The sequence below is a fragment of the Knufia obscura genome (assembly GCF_036327395.1).
Source record: "Knufia obscura strain CCFEE 5817 isolate CBS 148926 chromosome Unknown scaffold_1, whole genome shotgun sequence".
Lineage (NCBI taxonomy): Eukaryota > Fungi > Ascomycota > Eurotiomycetes > Chaetothyriales > Trichomeriaceae > Knufia > Knufia obscura.
This window is the reverse complement of record NW_027042687.1, coordinates 714,031-727,658: the sequence shown is the minus strand read 5'-3', so window position 1 is coordinate 727,658 and position 13,628 is coordinate 714,031. Positions and strand designations below refer to the sequence as shown.

At 50.4% G+C, this 13,628-nt stretch overlaps 4 protein-coding genes across 4 annotated transcripts; all 4 read left to right on the top strand.

Moving 5' to 3' along the window:
• Nucleotides 1-1,047: 1,047 nt before the first annotated feature.
• CUP9 (homeodomain superfamily) lies at nucleotides 1,048-3,172 on the top strand (the record flags this gene model as incomplete). The annotated part of the gene is made up of 3 exons (XM_064868722.1): nucleotides 1,048-1,088; nucleotides 2,046-2,970; nucleotides 3,041-3,172. The coding sequence occupies 3 exons, from the start codon at nucleotides 1,048-1,050 to the stop codon at nucleotides 3,170-3,172; spliced, it is 1,098 nt and encodes a 365-aa protein (XP_064734219.1).
• A 3,662-nt stretch (nucleotides 3,173-6,834) lies between these two features.
• On the top strand, nucleotides 6,835-8,763 carry PMZ80_000268 (uncharacterized protein; the record flags this gene model as incomplete). The annotated part of the gene is made up of 1 exon (XM_064868721.1): nucleotides 6,835-8,763. One exon carries the CDS (start codon nucleotides 6,835-6,837, stop codon nucleotides 8,761-8,763), a length of 1,929 nt encoding a protein of 642 aa, XP_064734218.1.
• A 465-nt stretch (nucleotides 8,764-9,228) lies between these two features.
• emi5 (Succinate dehydrogenase assembly factor 2 mitochondrial) lies at nucleotides 9,229-10,309 on the top strand (the record flags this gene model as incomplete). The annotated part of the gene is made up of 2 exons (XM_064868720.1): nucleotides 9,229-9,685; nucleotides 9,804-10,309. The coding sequence occupies 2 exons, from the start codon at nucleotides 9,229-9,231 to the stop codon at nucleotides 10,307-10,309; spliced, it is 963 nt and encodes a 320-aa protein (XP_064734217.1).
• A 677-nt stretch (nucleotides 10,310-10,986) lies between these two features.
• PMZ80_000266 (uncharacterized protein) lies at nucleotides 10,987-12,906 on the top strand (the record flags this gene model as incomplete). The annotated part of the gene is made up of 3 exons (XM_064868719.1): nucleotides 10,987-11,504; nucleotides 11,676-11,929; nucleotides 11,978-12,906. The coding sequence occupies 3 exons, from the start codon at nucleotides 10,987-10,989 to the stop codon at nucleotides 12,904-12,906; spliced, it is 1,701 nt and encodes a 566-aa protein (XP_064734216.1).
• Nucleotides 12,907-13,628: the final 722 nt, after the last annotated feature.

Sequence of the window (13,628 nt, the reverse complement as noted above, 5' to 3'; positions counted from 1 at the left end):
GTGAGGGCTTGAGGCCATTGCTTACGAAGGATTCAAAGATTCCCAATGATGGTACAATATGATACGTACCATGCATGCGACTTTCCGGTACTTCGCCTTGGACCGACCCAGAGCCTTGGGTAGTCCCGGCAAGCTGCATGAAGCTATATCTTTTAGCGTCTCATTTGCCACCCTTGCGTCAACTCGCCAGCGCAGTCTGGTTTGCGAGCAGCGCCCACGGTAAGCGAATACAGTTACTCTCGCTTCTTATGTTGAACTATCGCTAGAAGCATGTAACTGCATGCTTTTCTGCAGCATATCAAGGCCCCGTTTGCGTCTGGATACTACGTTCCGCTTGCGATCGATTCGCGAATTCTAATCTCAACCGAGTTACCAAGTCAGCGACTATGTGTAACGTGATCCAATGATGCGGTACCGCACCCTATCCACACCTACGTGATGGACACTGCGTCGTCTATCTGCGGTATTCACATGTTTTTCGTCGATCAAGCCGTGGCATACTGTTGAAGCTGTGCGGCTCGATGCGGCGAAAACGACAGATGCAACTCCAGACAGGCGCTGTGCGAAGATTGCGCAATGCCGTTTTTGACACTCCCACGTTTACAGCGGCACTCTACGCCATAGCTAAAAGGTGTTAATGCTCAGTGAATGGTCTCCATCTGCTGCAGACTGGATGCGCCAGCACACTCCGCGTTGCTAGCCTGCAGATCCTACCGGGTACCTAGTGGCCCGTTGGACTGCCACCATGTTAAACTCTATCTGCTAATGCGGACTCCTAGGCATGGAATCAGTTCTTGCGCATTGAGGCTGGGTTCATGATGCAGGCGACCAAATTTGGGATTCCGATGCAGAGCTAGTCCGATTCGACAAAGAGTACCAAGATTCAGATCCGGGCGCTTGCCATGATTCGGATTAACGAGTGTTCGCTTCCATTTGACCACGATGCTGGGTGTGGGCCACATGTCCGGCAAGAATCGACAAAAGTGCAGCCTAAACGACGCTAGCAACCCATGTTCGATCCATCGAGTTCGACATCACCACAGTAGCATGCACTTATTTCTTTTCAGTCTACAACATCTAGCTAAGAGGTAAGCTTGTTCCTTGTTCAAGATGCATGCTCCTCCCTTGTTTCCGAGAACGACATATCAATTTTCCGAAAATGTTGGCAGTTCCGTTAAGCTTTCGTTCAAGATAAACTGCTGCTCTTCGAGTATTCATGTCAAACGCGAGGCCAGGCAGATGTGCAGAGCCCTTGGTTGACATTCCAGCCACAAGTATTCAGCCCACCGCTCCCAATTCGATCAGACTTCTTGTTAGCACTGTGTTGCCATCCATAGGCAAAGCCACCGACTCATGGTGTGCCGGAAACTTGGCTCGGCTGCTTGCACCACCCTGCACACCAAGTTCTTCTGCTTTAGTTGAGGCGTCCGAACCTTGTGGTTCCCATGTTCTCATCATATTCGACACCCCTGAATCAAGATCTGGAGTACAAGCCGGATCAGCCATGGCTCCACCTAGCTTTTCTGCGACTGCAGGTCTGGGGTACTCTGTGGATCGAGTCAATCACAAAATGTATATGACAGCTGAAACCCCCAGGCTCGTGTCGGTCAGTACATACACTTCATTTACCGACACTCTGCTACAAGATCTTCACATTGGCTGAGCTTTGACCTATTCCCATTGAAAGAAGACCGGAAGCTGTGACCATATTGTTCACCTACACCGACGAACATCGGCCTTGACTTTCGATCGAGAATAGTCGTGAGATCGTGTTCTGCAGGCGGAGATAGCCTCTCCTGGATCGTTACGCTGGGTGATATCCAGCGGATATGTATAAGCAGGAAGACGATTCCTCTCATAGGTAAGCACAATTCTCCGAACACTTTAGAGCTTGAGCGTGCCAGAGCCTTTCATTACGACAGTCGTTAGTGCCATAACACATGTCCACGATGATACGAAAGCGAGACTCTTCAGCTTTCATAGCCGCTACTTAGTCAACAGTCACGCACAGATGATATTACGGGGACTTTGCTAACAATTAGCAGACAAAAATATCAGACTTCACTTTCAAACCGTCAAAGACAGTTACCGCCGCTACAAGACGTGAGACCTGGCGACTCAATATCACCTGAAAGCAAAATCTCACTCCAAATACAGATCATCAAACCAGACAGCGAGACGGACCGGAAACCAAAATTCGAAGACGACTGGGACTACTCCTCAAGGTCACCAACGCCCGTGGCAAACTCATCACCCCAGACAGTCGGCGGACCAATGCCAGGGCTGAGCCAAACCTTCGACGACTTGAGCTTCTACACCACAAACGACAACATGCTCTCGCAACCTAACAGCTGGAGCTCGAATGGCCAATACTCAAACGGCGGCTACGCCTCCTCCACGTCTTCCTCACAATCCTACTACGGCCGACCCCCCCTCAGCACAGGCCGCAGCCAACAAAATCTCCCCAGTCTAACAGAAATAAACCTCACACAAAGCACACCGTCATATTCCTCCCGCTCACAACTCCCCCGCCAACAGCCCAACGGCGTGGGCTACCACTCCTCCTCCCCCACCGACCCGCTCGACATCTCCTACGCCAAAACCCCAAACACAAGCTACGCCCCCTCCTTCACCCACGCTCAATACTCAACCCCACGGACTACCTACCCCATCAACACGGCCGCCGGTCTCCCAACGGGCTATAACACGCTAGATCAATGGTCACCCGTGGACCCCTACTGCGCGTATCCAAACGGGCACTCCTGGCCACCGAGCATGGCATGCCAGTCAAGCAATGGGTATATCGGCTCCGACACGGCGAGTATCGGCAGCAGACGGCGGAGAGGGAACCTCCCGAAACATGTGACGGATGTGTTGAAGGCGTGGTTTAGTGATCATTTGGATCATCCGTATCCGAGTGATACGGATAAGCAGATGTTGATTGCGAAGACGCATTTGACGATTAGTCAGGTGAGTCGAGCCACTGTCGTTTCGTTCGTGGCGTTGTGGGTAGGGTCGGAGATCATGCTAACGTATACAGATAAGCAACTGGTTCATTAACGCGAGACGACGCCACTGGGAGGGGTGGAAGCAGCAGAGGGAACAGACGCAGAAGGGACTGCAGGCTGCGAGACATGGGCATGGGCATTCGGGGAGTGGAGGGCATCGCTGACAACTCGGCGTGGTGTTGTTGCATGAGTATTGCATCTCGGTACAAAGCGTTGGGTGTTTGAGCATCAGATTACATCGTCGTTGTTCTCTGCATCGCGTTTTGCTCTTTGCGACACGGGAATAGGCGCACTGTTGATTCATCATTTGGGCACAAGCAAGCAAGCAAAAGGATACCACTATACACCAGAGGAGGAAAGAGCGTTTGTGATTTGTGTTTTGGTCGTTGGGGTCACTGAGTCGCGGGTTTGGAACAGCATCGTGAAGATTGAGTTTGATCTGGGTCTGGGTCTGTGCGTTGTTACGACTATGATCTGCTTATCTTTCGGGCTGAAAAGTCATTTGTATGATATTATACGATATGATATGTATATGAGCGCAGCCTTAGAATTGTATGGGCTGACTAGCTAGCGGTGAGGTCGCAATCTCACTGTTGACTAAAGCGTCTTGAGCCGTTCGGGGTTGGTCATTTCACGATGCTCTGTGGTGTGTGGTAGTCGTGTTCGGTGTGCGTGCTTGTTCCATGCTTGCGGCTCGGTTCATACCATTGCGTAGTCCTTAGCAATCGGATGCAGTCAAGCGATCATTTCCGATGCATCTAGCCCCCATTTCCGCTTGAAACCTCCATTCCCACGCTTGATTCTCAGGTTCGGAGATCAGGAAGTACATGCTGCAACGATCGTGTCAGTCGCAGGGACTTGGTCCGTCGCAAAACGAGTGGTTAGGTCAACATGGAGGTGGACCGGCAACAGAGCCAGAAGTCGAAGTGATCGTGCGACTGGTTTATATCTCTCAGGGGCTTTCACCCGTTCTGATCGAAATGCAGGCCTTCGGCATCCAATGCCTTCACACGGCGTTGCCTCAGAACCTCGGTAAAATTAACCGTTGGCAACATATCCATGTGCTTCTCGGAGGCAGTACCTATAATTTCGCTAGCAGTCAGCAGATATGCAATTGTGTGGTACACTGGACCCGAGTCGCCTGGTAATGCTTGTAGAGCCCTCAAGGACGTCGTCCGTGTTCGTAAGCTTCTTCTTCTTTTACTCTTCTTCCAGTCTCCATTCCCCTGCTTGTCTGCAGACTCATTGAGCATTGGAAAGGCCTGAGAGCGTCCTTCGGGTTCGAATGTCGCGTAGAAGCGATGATATCTACACCAGCGCGTTCTTGTGGTGGAGGCCGAGGTACTGTATGGGTTCCTGACTACAAATTTGAGCCTACTAAAGCCGATAACGTCAATCTGGGTCTCGAGAATATCGCTTTGAATATGGTTTCGCGAAGAAGGTGGTCGAACCACTCCTAAGGTAATTTATTCCTTGTCAACGCATCCTTTGGTGGACCAACCGTAGAAATTGCGAAGGAGAATCGTCAGCTGGCCAACGTATGGGGAGCAAATGAAGGCGGATATCTCCTTCACATTATTTCCCGCTGAATACAATTGTTTCTGCTTGTCAGCATGTCACGATGTTCTCAACCATATAGTCCGTAGCTGACAAGGAACAGATCGTATATCGCTCGCGTGACCACTAGCAAGCACGATCAAACGCCCAGGAGTTCGCCATTTGCGGTCGTGAATGTCAAGAATGGTTGTCCTTTCTGGTTTCTGCAAGGGCGGCTTGTTCACCATTAACTCTTGGGCTCTGCCCCATCCTATTTGGTAAGTGTGATAGGTCCTCACGGCTGCTTCCACGTGTAAAGAGCAACGTTAGGCTCAACGTCTGAGCGTATCATGGAGATAGATTCGGAGGGCTTAATGAATGAAGCTTCCTGCTTGCGGGAGGTATTGTAACTTTAGGTACCTCCAAGTGCCATTCCATTGCGTGCGTACAGTTTCGCCGAGCATTATGGATGTACCCCTGGAAGAACGTAGATCTTGTTGAAGGACTTTGATGCATGGCCCAATACCAAATGGACAATTGACTGTTCGATATTTGTATCGCTCAGATCTTGCATGGCATGCTGCATGAACGTGGAAAGAGTGAAACCATGGTAGAAAAGGATGAGAAAACGTGTGACCAGCGCGCGAGGCCGCTCCAAATATGCCAACCAGGTTTGTTTCAAGGGGTTCCCATTGGGGGCCTGGAAGCGATAAGATTAGATGGAATGACTTGGCTGTACAACCTTTGACGTCGATGGCTGTCGAATGTGGGTACAGCAATCTAATCTGATAATCAGCAGTAGTGGGGCACGTACCGTCGAGGCTGCTTAGCATCAGAGAACGAGGTGAAATGTTATCGCGAGTTATGTGCTGGTATGACCCTACCGTCGTAGGCTCTAACAAAGCTGGGTGAAGCACGGCGGAAGCAGTCACGGCACCCAGTATTGACAATGTCATGTGGCGCCGAGAAATAGGACATCATCGTGCTCTTGCATAAATATCAGTGTTTCAGAGCCATAGATGAGTACTTGGGATGTTGAAGGGCACCAGAGCGTGAGGGTATAAGCACTCAATCGGGACATGTGTCTGCTACCATCGCTATCGCTGTGATTTGTGCGCAAAAGCAATGCTTAGGAGGTACGACAGATCTCCGACAGCGGCAAAGCGAATCTGACGAGATGGCGGACGAAAGCGCTGTCGGGGAAGGAGGCACCTGCAACGGCTCTGATCGGCTGTTACTGTAATTAAGCTCGCCCATCACATATCTTGACCCCAACGGAACTGGCATTCAATGTCCAAAACAGTATCAGATTGGCCCGACTGTCGCAATGAAATTCCGCGATCGGAAAATTGTTATGCAATGCTTCGGTAATCGCAGAGGCACACCATGAAGCAATCTGATGCAAGCCCATCGCTTACTTATGATTCCTTTTAACGGTTCTTGACCCCTCACCGACAAAAGGAAATCGGACAGGCTTCTGCAGTGATATCATTAACACATCTAGATCTTATTGCGGTTCAGAACAGCTTGTCTTCACCTTATGCGTAAGCAATAGTGAGGGCAAAGACGGTAGCACAGACCACATAAGTCGGATCAGATAAAAGAAATGTCTTCGTATCCATCGACAACATACGGAATCGCTCTGTTTCGTGCGGCTGTGGATAGATAATCTTACGAAATGCTTATCTTCTGGAAAGGTTGGATCATATTTCTCCACAGAGTTGTTCACCTGCAGTGAATGAAGCCGGCAGCTGTGCCGCTCGTTTGCACCTTTTGACTTGCCCAACCTTGCCTGGATGGGAGGCGCTCAAGGCCGCTCGGCACTCCGATACCTGATCTGATAATTATTGTTGCGCCTCCTTCCGAGCTATCTTCACCTCTTTTCATATCCTTTGTGCAACCTACATTGCATCACTTCCTAGACACGTGTTTGCTGTACACGATTCTGACAAAAGAATCCTGATGCTCGGATGCACATAACACGAGCTACTGCCTTACAACTCCTAACTCGACCGCACCTGCCATCTTTCATAATATTCCGAGGGCTCAAACGCCCCTTCCACAGAAGAAATCCCGCTGCAAGCCTCGGAACTCACGTCATCCTTACCAACACTTTTCGCTGTGCGTCCCTTCCACGACATCTTACATAACCATTCTTGCACGCGTCTTTCTGAACTAATCACCCTCTCTACAATCGCGCTCGTCACATCAACTTGGATATATAGCAGAGTTGCTAACGAAAGACGCGCTTGCAGCATCTCAAAAGCTACACATCCACGTTCTTGCCAAGATGTCTGGCATGGCGACGATGGCGACTTCCTCGCCCTTACCCCAGACCTCGAACTCACACCCGTCGAACCCGATACCGGAAGAGCCAAGCAAGACTCGAGCCATGTCCATCACAACTACCAGCGCACAGTCGGTCGACTCGAGTTTGAACACTACGTTCACGAATGAAAACTATTCTGATATAGAGACTTCACCGTCGACCCCAATTACTGAAGACTCGGAGGGCTCTGTGCAAGAGCTACCAGATAAAGAGCATGCAAACGAACCACAGCAGCGGAAGAGACGCGCCTCCACAATGCTTGTTTCACAGGACACGGCAGACTCGAGACTGTTCCTTGGAAAAGCTCAAGGTGCAGCCACGGAGATGATACAGAAAGCATGCTGCGGAGGTGGCTGCTGCATGTTGAAAGAAGTAAAACCACAACCGAGCCTTTCCACACGCGATCCTATCAGACTACCGCAGAACAACGCATACACGAGTCTGAACCTACGGCTTAATGGGCCACTAGGTCTAGAAAGTGAGCTGACTGGGCTGGCGGAGTTGCCTGAGAAGACTGTCTCGTTCGAACCTTTAGACGTGCTAACTCGACAAAAAGGAGATCAACGGGAACCACAAGTCAAGCACGACAAACATCCTCCGAACTTTGTCAAGCCACACCCTCCATATGATGTGTTCTCTGCGAAGCTGCACCATGCAAGAGAGCTAACAAAGCCAGGTGCTGAGAAGAGAACATTCCATTTTGACATTGACGTGACCGACTATCCTGAAGAAGGTGGTGATGTCGAGTTCAGAGTAGGAGGTGCTATCGGGGTCTGTGCTCCCAACGACCCAAAGATGGTTGACCAGATATTTGACCGACTTGGAGTGCCAAAGTTTGTGCGGGACAGGCCGATACTACTGAAGACCACAAAAGGGAGATGGCCCACGATTTGGGGAGAAGAGGAGGCTAGGGAGCTGATTACAACGCGCCGAGAGCTGCTCACGTGGTGCACAGACATCCAGTCATACCCACCCACGAAGCAACTATTCCGACTCCTGGCTGAACATGCATCAGACGAGCACGAGAAGCAGATCATGCTCTACTTGAGCTCTTCACAGGGGCAGGCCTCGTTTTGCGACCTGAGGACGGGTCCGTACCTTACGTTACTTCAGCTGCTCCATGCCTTCCCTTCTTCGATGCCTCCACTTGATCACTTACTGTCAACTCTTAACCAGTTGATGCCTCGATTCTATTCTCTTTCTCAGGATCCGCACGTTTCGTGTGAACGATCTGGGGCAGAACACAAACTGATAGAGGTCGCTGTTTCGGTGCACGATGCTCCAGATTGGCAGGGTGGTAACAGAACAGGTGTTGGCTCTGGCTTTCTCGAAAGAACGGCGCTTCAGCTAATGGAAGCCGAAAAGAATGGCGTCGACCCCAAGGAACTGGATTTGAGGATACCTATGTTTCGGGGTCTGATGGCAAACCCTCTGGCGCGCGAGTTTGTCTCTGATGGGCCTATGCTTCTGATTGGGGCTGGCGTTGGCGTTGCGCCATTCCGAGGCTTCGTGCACAGGCGGCTGAAGTCGGCAAACTGTGCAAACAAAGTCTGGGTGCTACAAGGTATCCGTGACAGTCTTGTTGACGAGCTATATGCGGGAGATTGGGGAGTGCACGAAGAAAAGGTCAAAAAGGTTGTGCAATCACGGAAGGCAGAATCGAGATATGTACAGGAAGAGGTCCGAGCACAAGCCGATCTTGTCTGGTTCATCATAAACGCCCTTGATGGACGAATCTTCGTCTGCGGCAGCTCAAAAGGAATGGGCGAGGGCGTCGAGGCTGCCCTGGTGGACGTTGCTGTTGGCAAAGGTGGATTGAACAAAGAAGAGGCCATGGCCTTCTGGGAAGAGAAGAAGGCTGGTGGCCAGTATATTGCAGAGACATGGTAGGACAGCATTCATGGTTCGTCGGCGGCTGTATGATGTCAATTCGCGTGGATGGACGGCGGCGTTAGATATCTAGTCCGACATATTGGGACCAAGGATAGCCACATTGGACGGCGTTGGGATTACTGGGAGGTTCAGTGAGCGATCAAGACATGAGTTTATCTGATTCATGAGCACATACTATTGATGTAGCTGTATATACTATCCATATAGGGCTGGTCTAGAGTCCTGTAGACTTTCTACGATGTGGATGTTCGAGGAGGCAATTTAAGGTTGACAGAAGTGACATGTTGCGCAAATCTTGCAGATCCACTTCCAATCTGCACATGATGTCAGTCAAGCTTCAGCCAGTGCTGGTAGCTGAGCGCACCTCGCTTTACATAGATATGGGGAGTGCTTGACGTGTATAGTACTTCTTCAGTATTAACAACGAAGCGGTCTGTTGCTGTGTGCTATCAAGTCTTCATTATGAACTCAACGCGTTTCCTGTCCAGAGCTCTGGCTCGTTCCAACGCTGTTGCATTTAGCAAGCGACCACTATCAACCTCAAGCCGAGCACTCTTCAAGCAAGAGACAGACGCTGTATCGCCGCAGCAGAAATCCGGTCGACGGCAGCACTCGAATGCCGAAGAGTTCAGAGAATCTCAGAAAGAGCGGCCTCTAAATCCTGTCTTGACGAACACAACTTCGACCATCCACAATGAAAAGGAAACCCCAAGCGTCGGGGCAGATCAACCACCGCCAGAGTTTCTCAGCAAGGTGGACCCAAACTACATCCCGAAGGACAGACATCCAGAAAACACCGAGCGGATGACCGGAGGCACTCAGCCGGGTGACCCTGACAAAGTAGGTCAAGCAAGTTCTTCTGGTGACTATGGTGTTGGTGAGATGGAAGGAGCTCAGTTCAAGATTGAGCCCCTGAGACGTACCGGGGAGGATTTGCCCACGATGAGATCTAGGTTATTATGTTCGTACATTCCCACAGAAGACAAGAGATGGTTATACATATTATCACGGAACCAATGCTGACAGATTCGGAATAGACCAAAGCAGGAAGCGAGGGACATTAGAGTCCGATCTACTCCTCTCAACTTTCGCATCTGAGAACCTCGGGAACATGTCCAAGGAACAGTTGCACCAATACGATTTGTTCCTCGATGAGAACGACTGGGACATCTATTACTGGGTAACACAAACCGAGGCAGGAGGCTCACCAACATCGCTCGAGTATGCCGAAGGATCTGAAAACAACACCCCCCCATCAAACACAACACAGTATAATTCGCCCGCCAACCCGGCCAAAGAAAAGGAGACAAGTGCGTGGCAACAGGGAGCTCCCAAATCTGGAGAATGGGCGCAAACAGTAGGGACGTTCAAGCCTGCCTATCGACCCGTTCCACAGCGCTGGAAGGGGTCCGAGATCATCGATCTTCTGAGACGGCATGTTAGGGAGAGGAGTGCTGGCGGTGTACTCAATGATGTGAAGGGTGTAGAGGCTACCGGACAAGGGATGGGGAGGATGCCTGATATTGGCAAGCCATATAATTGATCAGCGACGACCATCGATCTTTGTACATGATTGCAGCTCTTGGCCTATCGTTGTATAGTCGTGTACTTTTGAATAGCATATGCCGGTTTTACAAAAACATTGAAGTACTTTCGTACATTCGTACGTTCGTACCTCATGTAGTACCTTGGATTTACAAGCCGTGTTTGTCAGCCGTGCCGAGATCTGCCAATTATGGTACGAATAATTGGCCACATCCCCGGCTGCGCTAGCTACAAACGCCCCAGAAAGAGCTCAGGACTTTTGCCGTACAGCCGTGCTTGCATGCCTTTCACCACTGGTCACTATGACGATCGCGACTCCCTCTGCTCATGGCCAGGTAACTAGCTTCAATTTTTGCTTTGCAGCACCACGTCGACGTGGCGGTATCTTTCATAATCATGTTGCGTCTTTATTGTATAGACACGCCAAGTTGGCCCCTGAGGCTCGTACATCTACTTTTGCTGATATCCTATTCTTGCTGATGCATTGGTAATGTATGGGTTGGCTTGAGTTCTTATCATACCCGTATAGCAATTTAACGAGTAAGCAACCATAAAATGTCGGACATACCCTAGGGCAGAAAGTGATCAAACGCAATCACTTCAAATACGGAGCTGCCGAGACCAATTTCAAGGGAAGTCAAGAAGGACTTGGTCAACACCAAGACCAAGGCACACATGCCTGACACAAGCCCCCACCTCCAGGCGTCGTTGCCAGAGAAGAACGATAGCGAAGACAAGGCCATTCAACCGAACGGGAGACTTGCGCCGACGTCGAGCGCACATGCCAACGCACTTACACCCATCCATAGCCATGGTTCCAGACATGCACCGTTGCGACCTACGAGATCTTACGTGGACAGTCACAGCTACTACAGCAATCGCCAGTCCGACAATGAAGATAACGGCGATGACAGACCGTCCGCGTCAAAGGATGATGGCAGCATCTCAGACGAGAAAGCATATAAGGAGGTCACGTTCGATCAGCTCGATGATCCGATGAATCCTAAGGGATTACCGACTTGGAGAAAGTGGACCATTGTTCTCGTTCTTGCGTGTGGCTCGCTTTGCGTTACCTTCACCTCTTCGGTCTATACTTCTACCTACGAGCAGATGAATGCTGAGTTTGGGAACTCTGTTATTGTTGCTACGTTAGGACTATCACTTTTTGTTTTCGGGCTCGGATTGTCGCCAATGTAAGTTTCTCTAGCGAACCTGTCACGGGTGTCCCATACATTGAGCATTCGGGTGCGTCGCCGTTGAAATACATTGCATGATGTGTTTCGGCGAGTGTGCCTCAGCGCGCTGCATTCCGGGGTTCTCCCAAGACTGGGTTCCATTATAGGCTTACTAACATGACCGTATAGGGTGCTCGGTCCTTTGAGCGAGTTTTACGGGCGTCGTCCCATCTACCTTGCTGGATTTACAATGTTCTTGATTTGGTTGATACCCAGTGCGGTGGCACAGAATATTCAGACGATGCTGATTGCGCGTTTTTTGGATGGCTTCAGTGGGAGTGCCTTTCTGAGTGTTGCTGGTGGCACAGTCGGAGATATGTTCACCAAAGAGACTCTGTCTGCGCCGATGATGATCTACTCGGCAGCACCATTCCTTGGTCCAGGTATGTAGTTTCATGTGTCACGGATGTACGTTTGCTAACAGATTGTAGGCATTGGCCCAATAGTGGGAGGATTTGTCAACTACAATGTGCATTGGAGATGGACGTACTACATTATTCTCATATGGGCTGCCGTCGAGATCGTCGCAATCGCCCTCCTTGTACCCGAAACCTATGCCCCGGTGGTGCTGAGAAACAAAGCAAGAAAGATGCGTACAGAAACTGGAGATGACACATGGAAAGCAAAGATCGAAGTCACGGACAAGTCAATCGTGCGGACTATCATGCTGTCTCTTTACCGTCCGTTTCTACTACTCTTCCTAGACCCGATGTGTTTCAGTCTCTGCCTGTTCTCAGCTATACTCCTGGGCATCCTCTATCTTTTCTTCGGGGCGTTCCCACTGGTCTTCAGCACGGTATACGGCTTCAATCTCTGGCAGTATGGCCTTGGCTTCCTCGGCATCCTGATCGGAATGTTGATAGCGATAGCCTCGGACCCAATCTGGCATTATCTGTACATCCATCAGCTGAACATTCACGAAAAGAAGCACGGCGAGAGGGCATCCGAGCCAGAGTACCGATTACCGTCCAGTATCGTTGGTGCGTGGTTCTGCGTGGTCGGTCTCTTCTGGTTCGGCTGGACGATATATCCTTCAGTCCATTGGATAGTGCCTATCATCGGCACGTCCCTTTTCGGCACCGGCATCATCTTGACATATGTCGGAATCTTCACTTTCCTGGTCGAGGCCTTTCCGCTGTATGCGGCCAGTGCGTTGTCGGCCAATTCATTTGCGCGGAGTTCTTTCGCGGGCGCGTTCCCCCTCTTTGGACGACAGATGTACAATACTCTTGGGTTTCACTGGGCTACAACGTTACTCGCGTGTTTGACCCTGGTGATGGCGCCGTTTCCGTATCTGTTTTACGTGTATGGCAAGAGGCTTCGAGCTAAGAGCAGGTTCAGTCCGGAGAAGACGATGTGAAGGAAGTGTAATCGTGATTGCGGGTTGACGCATACCGACTTTTATGTCAATGTTATTCAAACTGATAGGACGAAACAAAATGATCAGTGAGGGGTCGCAGCATTTGTCAGTGGCATATGCCGTGCGAATACCTGAGTGTCTATTGTACTTGAAGCTAATGCGAGCGGTACTGTCAGGCCCGGTGGGATGACTTCAATGTGTCGCTGGCCGTCTTTGGGATTCTGGTACTTTAGCCAATGGCCGTTCTTCGAGCGGTCGCGAGGAACCATCTGATAACGCAATCATGCAAGTCACTCGGGACGAGGCGCAGTCAACGCCGTCAATGCATGTTTGCCGATACCAACGTCGACGAGAAGCCGTTCTTGGATATACCCTACAAGCATAACAAAGCACTTATGTTGCATAACCAGTATGATGAGCAGGTACGGGCACGATCAGCGCTATGCAGCAAACCCTTGCACAGACGCATCTTGCTTCGCATCGTACTCGCCAGAAGCCATGACCCCCAGCAGAAAAGAATCTCGGATTTCCAGTCGGACTTGTTGGCAACGATGAGGCTGCAGATGAGCTCTTGGCCAATCATTGTGGGGCGAACCAGTCCTGAACAGACCGACTTTCCTGTGCTTCATCAGCAATTCCACACCTTTTCAATGCGCCCACATAATGGGATCACTTTCGGCATGATCCAGCATTACGGAGCTGATCTATCTCTCGCTTATCTG